The sequence below is a fragment of the Xyrauchen texanus genome, chromosome 4 (genome assembly GCF_025860055.1).
Source record: "Xyrauchen texanus isolate HMW12.3.18 chromosome 4, RBS_HiC_50CHRs, whole genome shotgun sequence".
NCBI lineage: Eukaryota > Metazoa > Chordata > Actinopteri > Cypriniformes > Catostomidae > Xyrauchen > Xyrauchen texanus.
Window position 1 is genome coordinate 22,780,195 of NC_068279.1, and position 12,032 is coordinate 22,792,226.

The 12,032-nt window shown below is 39.4% G+C and overlaps 1 protein-coding gene across 1 annotated transcript; it reads left to right on the top strand.

Annotated features, from left to right (window-relative positions):
- Nucleotides 1-1,773: 1,773 nt before the first annotated feature.
- On the top strand, nucleotides 1,774-6,512 carry LOC127643074 (CCN family member 1-like). Its single transcript, XM_052125629.1, has 5 exons — nucleotides 1,774-2,078; nucleotides 2,729-2,942; nucleotides 3,997-4,347; nucleotides 5,277-5,479; nucleotides 5,745-6,512. Exons 1-5 carry the CDS (start codon nucleotides 2,004-2,006, stop codon nucleotides 6,054-6,056), a joined length of 1,155 nt encoding a protein of 384 aa, XP_051981589.1. The 5' UTR covers nucleotides 1,774-2,003; the 3' UTR covers nucleotides 6,057-6,512.
- The last annotated feature ends 5,520 nt before the right edge of the window (nucleotides 6,513-12,032 follow it).

The following is a 12,032-nucleotide window of genomic DNA, read 5'->3' on the forward strand; positions in this document are numbered from 1 at the left end:
TTGAACAGGCCGGCAGCTATGTGTCATGTATGTGTGATGTCTCACCTCCGCTGCGGTGAAAGCAAGTGCCGTCTGACATACTGTCTGTGCTGTCTGCAATGGAGGTGAGAGGGATTGCTCAGTTTGAGTGTGTGTGTTTGTGTGTGCATGGACTGTCCTCTGACCAAAATGAGCTAGAGCAAATTTCCTGTATTTCATGACAGACACATTTCCTGAAATCAGGCTAATAAACATTGCAATCTCTGGCTACACAAGCCAGCAGCGGATCCTGGAATAGGTGATATAGGCAGGCGCCCAACACTCTCTGGGGCGACAAAACAGGGTAAATTATAGACCACACCTGCACAGAGCTCGTAAGTTTGAAATGAGAGAAAGGTGCCCCGAATTGTGCAACCCCACCCCTGGCTCGTGATGGGTGAAAGGTGTCCCAAATCGTGCCACCCCGCCCCGAGCTCGCAAGATCGCGATGGGGAAAGGTGCCCAGAGTTGTTCCTGACAGGCTACTCAGCCTTAGGATTGTAGTTGTTCATAATGCATTCTTACATTCTGAACAAACATAAGATAACCATAATCAACAGTATAGGTACAATGATTCAGTTGTCTTGAAAAAATAAGTATCAACCATGTGATTGCTGGGCAGATTTAACAAAGTCATTGATGATTTTATATAAATGAAAACTAGAAGGGGAGGGTTACATTTGAAATTAGGAATTATGTGCACAAGCAGCAACCTGTAAGTATTCTGCCATTTTCTTTATTAATTGACTATAATTGTATTGTACAAATATAGGCATATAATGTACATCTTAATATAATTTGCCATATAGATAGATAGATAGATAGATAGATAGATAGATAGATAGATAGATAGATAGATAGATAGATAGATAGATAGATAGATATTTACTTAATTTCTATATTCATTGTCTAGTTATACCCTAAAATAAAAGTAATCCATTAGACTCCAGTGGTTAAATCTATGTCTTTAGAATTTATATGATATCACGTGGGTGAGAAATGGATAAAAAAATCCCTTTTTACTCTAAATCTCCACATTCACTTTCAGATCTGAAAGTGAAACTAAACAGGCATTGCATGTGACTTTAAGATGTGAAAGTGGAGATACAGAGTAAAAAAATTACTTAAATATTTATGTTTCTCACCCACACCTATTATATCGTTTCTGAAGACATGGATATAACCACTGGAGCCATATTGACTAATTTTATGCTGCATTTATGTGATTTTTGTAGCTTCAAAGTTCTAAACAACATTTACATGCATTGTATGGACCTACAAAGAGAATCTGGGATGTCATGAGGTTGATTAAATGATGATAGAAGTTAAGGGTGGGCGCCATGTCAGATCTCACCTAGGGCACCAAGTAAGCCAGAACCACCACTGACTAGCTTTCACGAATACTGAATCAATCAATCAGTCGGTCCATCCGTCCGTCCGTCCGTCCGTCTGTCTATCTATCTATCTTCAGATGTTTATTTCAATCATTAATTATTCTAACTGTTAACTAGGACAAAGGCTGTGAATTAAAAACATTCAAATTGTATTTTGTTTTCACCATCCCTGAAAAGTTTTAGTTGTATTGAGGTCTATGCCTAAAATGTTCTGCCAAGTCTTTAAAGTGTGTGTGTCTGAGGGTGGAGGATGAAAGTATGTGCGTGCATGTGTGTGTGTGCACATGATGTCACAGGGGGCTGTGCACAACTGTCTATAAAAGTGGCAGTCACTAAGGGAATCAAGAGGAGCAGAGCTTTACAGTTTTATGTTTTTTTTTCCCACCAACTCATAAATAGACTTCAAGAGTTGGTGTTTAGTGTGGATTGCAGGACTACAGATTAGACCATCCAATCCCTGTTGAACTGACTGATGCAGAGAACCTCTAAAATAAAAAGCACTCTTTGAATTTCTGAAACATTACATTGGTGCCTTTAAAAGTCACTTTATAACTTAATTGAAGGGAACACACTGATTAACTTTATAAAACTATGTCATCTTTGAGGACCATACTGAGGCAAGGACATTTCTTCACTCTGATGTTGCTGTCATGGGTCACTGTGGAGGTGAGTGCTGCGTGCTTTATTTGATGGTTTTAAGGTTATTTATTTATTTATTTGTTTTACATATGACAGTCCTGCTCACTAAATGTTCTATATTCACTATTTGAATTATATGGTATTATTTAAAGCATTGTAACACTCTTTCAAAGACTAAAATGTAACTATACAATCTCTAAAACTATATTATCTTTATTTTAGACTGTCATTAATCAATAATTTAGTGAATTACATTTAATCCTTTATTGGTTAAATATAATTTTGCACTTGGAGTAGGATAAAAGTTCCTTTATCATGATGTAATTTTTAACTATAAGCTTCTGTTGCGGTTTAGTTTAGAGATAAAAGACCATGGATTTTCTTTTCAGCCTGATTTGTGTCAGGTTTTGGCTCACAGAGCAAGTATTGTTTTTGTATATGGTCTAATATTGAGACAGCATGAATTTATAATGTCTATAAAGTGGCGAAGGGGGTTACTGCAATAACCCATTAAATCATCCACTTTATTACAAAATGATGGCATTTTAAACTCTTCCCTATATTTTTAAGTCATATTTCCCTTTATTTCTGATAAAAAAGGAAACCTTATCTTAAATTATAGGCAGTGCATTCTATCAGCTGTCCTTTCCACATTCACTCATTCTGTCTTTTCTCAGGTGCAGGGTGGTTGTCCACTGAAGTGCTCTTGTCCCTCCTCGCCCCCCTCGTGTCCTCCTGGTGTCAGTTCGGTACTGGACTCATGTGGGTGCTGTCGTGTCTGTGCCAGACAGTTTAACCAAGAGTGTAGCCATGCTGAGCCTTGCGACCATATCAAAGGACTGCGGTGCCACCTAGTGGCCGAACGAAACCCTGAGAGTGGCTTGTGTAGAGGTAAGGAAATGTTAAATTTTACATTTAGATTTACAGTATATTTAAGATTTACATTTAGATTAAACGTTTATATTTATATGAAAGGTTTTACATTTATATATTTTTTTATTATTTTTATTTATTTATGAAGCAACAGATGTATAAATGTGAAACATTTGAATACTGCACTATTAAAAACATCTATTTGAGAGTATCTGGGAAAATTCTGACTCTTTTTTTTGTACATTTTTAAAAATGGTTTGTAATTAATTGTCATCCTGAAACAGCTGTTCAACTGTGACATCAAATTGTTGGGAAACCCTTAAGGCTTTCCAATGGGTTTTAATAATGGTGTTTTGTTCCATTTCGGAGTAAAATTTGGTCTTTGGTAAACATTACTTGAAGACACTTGAATGTTTTGTTCTACAACGTAAATTACAAACAGTCATACCTCAAACATGAAATTTGAAGCGGCCGTGTTTTAAAAAAAAGTATGTTGCTAACAAGTTGCTAAATAATGAGGACTACCATAAACATGTGACTGTACAGCTGACGGAACGGAAAACCATTGTAATCCTTATTTTGCAACTTGATAGCAACAATCAACAACTTTTGGCTTGAAAATTCTCATTAGGGTATGACTGTGGGTAATTTATGTAGTAGAACAAAATGTCGAAGTATTTTCAAGTACTGTCGCATAAAGATGCAAATGTATTTTACTCAAATTGAAAAAAAAAAAAAACAAACAAAAAAAAAAAAAGATGGAATCCATACTGTAGGTTGAAAATTAAACAGCTCTATAGGCCTTATTCAAAATAGTACCATATTTCATTTTTGCCGTGAGTGAAACAAGGACTAGACTAGCCTCTTCAACTATAAAACTCCAACATCTAATGTTATGGTGTTTTTGTCAAATTATATTTCTTGGAATGATGTACATTATTTCAAAGCTTTGACAGCGGAATGATCAAAATAACACTTAAAACTGCAGTACAACATGTTGAAGAGACTGTAAGCCTCGTTTTCATTCCCGTCAAAAATTAAATATGGCACTTCTCTCGATTCTGCCGTCTAGCGGATGCTCACGGTCGTCCGTGCGAGCTGGATGGACGGGTGTATCAGCACGGTGAGGACTTTCAACCTACCTGCGAGCACCAGTGCACTTGTGTTGATGGAGTCGTGGGTTGCATTCCGCTTTGTCCACACCGCGTCTCTCTACCGGATGGACGCTGTTCCCGCCATCGGCTCACCAAGTTGCCTGGGCACTGCTGCCAGGAGTGGGTTTGTGATGATGACAATCGCATCGCTGAGGAGGATCCGGTGCTTGACGAGCATACACTACTACAACACACTGACCTCACTGGCAACGAGTTGCTTGTAGCTCTGTCGTCTACATGGGACAGCAGTGCAGGAGACCCTTATCAAGGTAACAGAATAACTTGGGCAAGAACTTACTATTAAATTGTATGTTTTGATCAGACTGTTCTTACAGTGAAATTGAAAACAGTAGGTAACTTTTCTTTAGTTAAATCCAGTCTGTGCTTACCGAAAATGCAAAATCGGTACCTGTTGTTGGGCGTATCGGCACGAGAGTTCCATTTTCACATGTAGGTATTATTGCAGCCCGGAGATTGTGAAGCAATTGTTTTCAGCTGTAAAAGCTGAAATATAGTGAAGAGAAATGCACATTTGCTAAACTGTACTCCACAACCCAAATCGCAAACCTTTAACTTAACCATCACTGATTATGCCAACGCGTCTCCCACCACCCTGCTGACACAATGCAAACACAATGGGGCCAATGCAAAAATGTCTGATAGGAGATGCTGCTTGTAGGTGAGTCTGCATAATGAGGCCGATCATATGGTACTGAAACTCCCGGAAACAACATCCTGACTTCCTGAGTGATCATGTTGCTCTGATGCTGTCTGCCTTTATAAGTGACATCAAAAGACTTTAAATAAAGAAACAAATGTCTTAAACAGTTTGCTAGTAGCTAGTGTAATGGGAGCCAGCTGGTAGGTAGCTGTACAGTGTGTAAACCTCACTGGCCTCAAGAGCGACTGATGCTACAAGGTGTAGCCTTTAGCATCCTCATTAGCACGCTTGCCTTCAATATTCACCTTCAATGAAACCCACTCGTGGAGTGGCTTGAGTAGGACCAGTTACACTAGCGGTGCATCATTAATGAGAAGCAGGCTATGATGTATGTACACTTTACCTAAACACTTAAATACAGTGAATAAACTTACAGCACTTTGCATTGCATGACTGTATAAATTTGCATGCCTCTAGGTCAGGAATTAGTAACTTAACAAACATATTCTTACTTTATCTCGGTTGCTGTCTCTTCAGAGTGGATTTCATCCTCAAAGTCCCAAGCCATCCTTCCATCCACCTGCTTCCTGCAGGTCACTGATTGGTCCCCATGCTCAACCACCTGTGGAATGGGTGTATCCAGCCGTGTAACTAATAGTAATGCTGAGTGCCGGCTCGTCATGGAAACTAGGCTCTGTCAGATCCGAGAATGTGGCGTCAACCTTGCACCATCCCTAATGGTAAGCAGCTGCATTAGAATCTGTAACTGAGGTAGTGTGATTTAAAACTTTCTTGGAATGCTGTGTAGGAAGTTAGCCTCAGTCAACATTTACATTTATCGCATCTTTTTTCCATACAATGAAAGTGAACATTGACTGAGGCTAACATTCTGGCAATCCCTAAGTCAACCAGGTGTGGAACAATATAAGGGTGAATAAATTATAACAGAATTTAAAATTTTGGGTGGACTATCCTTTTAACGTCCTTTCTCTTTCTCTTACGCAGAAAGGAAAGAAGTGTCAAAGGACCACACGGCCGCAGAAACCTTTGAAAATCACATTTGTAGGTTGCTTCACTGCTCGCCATTACCGGCCTCGTTCATGTGGCTCCTGCTCAGACGGTCGTCTCTGCATTCCCTCCGTGACACGAACAGTTCGTCTACACTTTCACTGTCCTGGGCCAGAACAAGAGGACTTTACCCGCAATGTCATGTGGATACAGCGTTGCAACTGCAGTCAAAGAAACAACAGAGAAGGCTTGTCATCACAAGCAGAGTTGTTCAATCTGCCAAATGATATCCACACATACACACACTGATATTAGTTCAAGAACTTACACATATGGGATTCTGAATTCTCTATGGATTTGCTGTACTCAGTCATTCTGTGGAAACTTCTTAGATCTGCACCCATCAGTACAGGGCTTTATATATAAGTTTATAACATTGGCATTGTGGTTTTGTCTTACAGAGGTTGTATGTTCAGAGGACATTTGGTTTGATAGAAGACAGTTTTTGTTTTTAACATTTCACACCATAATTCAGAATTGGATACACTGACATCACAATTGTATTCATAAAGCCAGATTTATTGTACATACTGTAAATATGTACTGTATCAATCCAAGTGTACATATCTGATTTGAATGAGTTTTCCTTGTCTAATATTTATCCAAACTTCATTTATTATGAAGTGTCATATCCTCAAGTTGTTTTTGAGGTGAATAACAAATATTTTATGCATATTTAAAATTAGTTTATTTTTGTAAATAAAATGTACCTGTTAGAGTTTTGGCTTTGTGGTCTTTGTGGGAACTAGGAAAGAGACTTTCAAGGTGCAAATACCTTCAATGATTCAAAGAAATTAAATATAACAAAAGTTGCTGAGTTTATCTAGACTACTTGTTAAGCTTGCATAGCATTTCAGGCTTAAACATTGCAAGCACACATTAGAAAAATGCATTTACAGTAATAATGTTTGGGCAGTTTTAGGTCAATAAGTATGATGCTCAATGCATTATAGTGCTTTGTCATTCAAGTAGGACCGTATTTTCACTCTCCAGATTTGCTGTGTTTTTAGAGCAGAAGCCATACAGATATATAGGCCTATATTAGATGAATGAGAGAAATAAAAGAGGATAAGTGATATGGCACTCTATTTGGTCAGCTCAGGTGTCAAGCTCAGGTTTAGTTGAAGGCCCAATTTCTTGTCTCGGTTGTCCTGCACTCATAATTGGTGGCTTGATATGTACTGCAAAAATTACAAAGGTCTCTCAAATACCACACACATAGCATCCCTGTCCATAAAATTCTATCCATCCAATGTTTCCATATCAGTTATGAAAGACCTCCATTTGGTGCTTGCCTTTGTCTTGTGAGCACACTGAATGATTCAGGTCTGGAGAACAAACTCCTTCACTAAACTCTGTGTGTACATACAATAAGTGTAAATAATAAAATCATGTATATATCAGTGTAAGGTTTTCAACATTTTGAGTCAGCTGCAACATTAATATTAAGCAGCTACCCTCCAAAGGAATTTCTCAATTTCCCTCAAGAATTCTTGCTTTATCTCTCCTTGTCTCTCTCAAGCTGCGTTCACACTGCCAGGTACTTTATTGCTGCATGTCGCCAGTGGCTTGTGGTTAGGTCGATAGTGTTGTGTATGAGTCTAAACAGCACAGTTTGCTCACAAAAGTCGCTATTCATTTGCATAAAGTTAAACATTTCTCAACTTTGTCGCGTCACTGGACACGCCCTCATCCGGTCGCCAACGGCAAAGTACCTGGCAGTGTGAACGCAGCTTTACTCTCACAGAGAGCTAAGTCTTTCGGCAATGCCATGACAGAGGAACAGGAAATGTGTAAATGTGTTGACAATGTGCAGAATGGCTGGTGAAAATATGTGATGACAATCCCACAGTTAAACACACAGAACATTTGAGCCACACATTTGTCACTTTTTGCTTGATCAGTCAGAAAAAGTTTTGAATGTTGAATAACAACACAATACATTGTTTACCATTAGAATTTTGTGTATAGAGGAAGTTCACTGAAAATTTTAAAATTTCTCATCATTTAATCACCCTCATGCCATCTCAGATGTGTATGACTGAACACAAACAAAGTTTATTAGAAGACTTTCTCTGCTCTTTTGGTCCATACAATTCAAGTGAATGGTGACCAACATTTTAAAGCTCCAAAAGCACACAACGGCAGCATAAATGTAATTAATAAGACTCTAGCCAGTGGTTACATACAAATCAGAAGCGATATGATAAGTGTGGGTGAAAAACTATCAATATTCAAGTCTGTAAATTTAATGTAGTTTTTATTTCTATTTTATTTTCAATTTGTCATATCAATTTAGTTTAGTTTTCATTAGTTTTCACAGTTTGTCTGTTAGTTTTTGTTTATTTTTTATTTTCTCTGTTTCAGCTTAGTTCATTTTTATTTTAGTTTTAGAATTTTTTTTGGCTGTCAAAGCTGAGTCTAACATCATTACATTTCTCAGGGCATTCTTGTGTTACCTCTATCTAGTGGTATGTTCATGTTTAATGTGGATTGTAAAGGAGTGGTGGTGGTGTAGTGGTCTAAGAACATAACTGGCACATAACTGGTAATCTAGTAATCAGATGGATGCTGGTTTGAGCCCCACAGCCACCATCATTGTGTCCTTGAGCAAGGCACTTAAATCCAGGTTGCTCTGGGGGGGATTGTCCGTGTAATAAGGGCTTTGTAAGTCGCTTTGGATAAAAGCGTCTGCCAAATGCATAAATATAAATGTAAATGTTGCACACCACACACAATATAGGGTGAATATGGGTGAAATGACAGGACATTTAAGCTTGATCCCCATTGTATCCATATGTATTTCCTTAAATGATTATAAATCATTACTAAACTAATCTTTGGGAAGTAAACAATTAAAATGATAGTTCTTTCTTTCTTCTGCTGAACACAAAATGAAGATTTTAAGAAGACTATATCAGCACTGTAGGTCAAGTCAACAGGAGCCAGAACTTTGAAGCTCTGAAAAGCACACAAAGATGGCATAAAAGTAATCCATAATACTTCAGTGTCTTTAGAATCCATGTCTTTAGAAGTGATATGATAGGTGTGGGTGAGAAACAGATCAATATTTAAGTCCTTTTTTATAGTAAATCTCGACATCAGCAATCTCATTGGCAATCATGATTTGAAGCTTGATTATATTTCCCAGCACCATCTAACACTCTGCAAACTCTACTAGTAAGTGTAATCGAGCTTGAAATCACGATGCCTTTATGTGCATTTTGGAGCTTCACATTTTTGGTACCCATTCACTAGCATTGTGTGGACCAACAGAGCTGAAATATGTTTCTAAAAATCTTTGTCTGTGTTCAGCAGAAGAAAGTCAGTCAAACACATCTGGGATGGCATGACAGTGAGTAAATTCTGAAATATTTGTTTTATTTTTGGGAGAACTATTCCTATAAGTCTTAGCGATAGTATATTTATCTGAATTATTACAAGCAAACAAAATACAGATGTATTTCATAACATCTTAACTGTGATGCCCTTTACAAACTTGTGAAATGTCTGCTTGGGCACAAACCTCCTGATGCTCAGTCCTGAAGAGGCCATTTGTGGCAGAGTAAAATATTTATTGGACTTAATAATCGTTCATATTTTTGAGTTTGCTGAACCTTTGTAAAAGTGGTAAGGGACTCCACAGTGTCTCATCAAATACCAGTCTGCTCAGGTGATCCCCACGGCAGTGTGTGTGTCTAGGGGTTGCTTGCTTTTAAGTCATTGTATGCAGTGCTTGGATTTGAATATAATCACACTACTTTTCACTCCCTGTGGAGGTGGGGGGGCGTGGTCAAGCGCTGATTTGTGAATGGAGAGCGAGTAGGTGTATTAAGAAAATGTTTTGTAAGTTTGTTCATAATTATACTCGGAATCGAGACAAGTGGCTCGAGCCCCTATTATTTGCAGTTCCAGAGGTCCCACAAGTCTCCACAGGTTTTTCCCCATTTTAATTACTGTTTGGATGTCAGACACGTAGTGTGTTGGACGTCCTAAATGAAAATTGGGAGGAGGGCCATTCACAGACTGAAAAGAAATTATGTTCTTGACCTGAGAGCAAAACTCCACACACTAGGAAGATTATCACAGGAGCATTTGCTACAGGCTCAAGAAGTTCAGTCCCGACTTTATAATAGGGGTACTCGGCTACGAGAGTTCGCACCGGGAGATAAAGTACTTTTGAAGCTTGGGCCGGAGGTGAATTTAAACAACAAAATCAAGTCACACCGGTCACATGTGGAGACCACCTCTCACCGTCCCAAATCATGGACATGGTCAAATTGCAAAGGGAATTGTATGACATGTTTTCGCATCTGCCTTGTCGTATCTCATAGAACAACACATTGAGACAACCCCAGGGGTAGTGGTATGCACCCGCCTTTATAGTTTACACGAACACAAGAAACAAGTGGTAAGGGAGGAACTTAAGGCCAAGCTCGATATGGGAGTAATAGAGTAATCCAACAGTGCATGGTCCAGCCCGGTGGTTCTAGTTCTTAGATCAATGAGTCCTGTGTGGATTTTTGAAAAGTCAATGCGGTGTCTAAATTTGATGCATATCTCGTATTGACAAACTGCTAGATCGCTTTTATTTGACACTGGATTTCATAAAGGGATATTGGCAGATACCCTTGACTCCCATGTCCCATGTAAAAATGGAATTAAACACTCCATTTGGATTACACCAATTTGTGACCCTTCCATTCGGTTTGTCTGGGCAGATTCAGCAGATCATGGACAGAATCTTCTGCCCACATGCTGCATATGCCGCTGCCTACTGGATGATAGATAATTTACAGTAATGATTGGCAGCGACACATGCAGCACCTGAGGGTTGTCTTGAGATTGCTGCATGGGCGGGGGTTTTGGCAAACCTGGTGAAGTGTGCAATTGGATGGGTGGAAGTACGGTATCTGGACTTCAACTTGTGACATGGGTGACAAGGTGCATCCCCAAATTGATCAGTCCGCAGTGATTGTTACTTGCCCAACACCCAAGTCCAATAAGGAGGTGAGACAATTCCCGGGGATGTCTGGCTATTACCGTATGTTTGTATATAACTATTCAACTGTAACCAGCATGCTGACTGGTCTTACTTAAAAGGGAGCACCAAATCCGATCAGTGGACGGAGCTGTGCTGACAGGCTTTTACTCAAGTAAAAGCTGCACTTTGTGGCAGACCACATCTACACTCTTCTCTCTCCCTTTTGTTTTACAGACCGATGCGTCAGACAGGGGGTAGTGAGACATGTTGTTGCAGGTGGTCGAGGGGGAGGAGCATCCGGTGCTGTACATCAGACAAAAACTCTCAGTAAGAGAGTCGAGGTACAGCACCATGGAGAAGGAATGTGTGGCCATAAAGTGGGCAGTCCTCACCTTTCTGTATTACCTCCTGGGACAGGCTTTCACCCTCTGTTCAGAACACGCCTGCTCCAGTGTCTTCATTGCATGAAGCACAGCAATGATCACCCGTTAGTATCTGGCTCTTCAGCTGTTTAAGTTCGAGGTGGTTCAACAGACCAGGGGCGCAGATGGCTGTCGCGGACTTCCTCTCTCGAAATGTCAGGGGGGTGAGTAGCTGGCAAGCCGGATGGGCCCACGGCCTAAGTCAGGCAATGGGTGTATGTGGAGGTGGGGGCATGGTCGAGCTCTGATTTGTGAATGAGAATGAGACCGTGAGATGAGAGTGTAAGGAGTTACACCTGTGGGCAATTTTACTAACAGCTGTTCTGTGTTGCAGTGAGAAGTGACAGAGAGATAAAAGGGAGATGAGAGCCACAGAGGTAGAGGAGTGACACATGTTGGATGTATGTTTATTTGGACATTTTGGTGCATCACTGAAAAGTGCTTTAAAAATAAAAGATCAGAGAATGTGGCAATTCGTTGGCTCCTGCTTGCTCATTTCTGGAGAGTCAAGAATGTGTTACACTTCCCTTATTTTGAAACAAATGACACTGTCTTACATCAGAATAGAACACTTAAAAATCCTTCTGTGTGACCCATCTTTGACCCCACCACTATGCACTAATGGTGTACCTACAAACAGGTTTGCCGAGAGATATGTGGGAAAATGAAGGTATAAAGATTATACCTCAAATATAAAGATTGGCAAGCATTCTTAACATGCATAATTTAAAATAGCTTAGTAGAAAATAGTTAACCTGAAAATACCTAAAATAGATACAAAAAATAAATGCACAACAAGCGTGTTGAACAGATTAGGGA

What these genes read in the sequence shown, in the direction of transcription:
- LOC127643074 (XM_052125629.1), top strand. Translation starts at nt 2,004, where the DNA reads ATGTCATCTTTGAGGACCATACTGAGGCAAGGACATTTCTTCACTCTG. An exon ending in TGTCATGGGTCACTGTGGAG is followed by an intron (nt 2,079 to 2,728) that starts GTGAGTGCTGCG and finishes GTCTTTTCTCAG; the next exon opens with GTGCAGGGTGGTTGTCCACT. An exon ending in ACCTTGCACCATCCCTAATG is followed by an intron (nt 5,480 to 5,744) that starts GTAAGCAGCTGC and finishes TCTCTTACGCAG; the next exon opens with AAAGGAAAGAAGTGTCAAAG.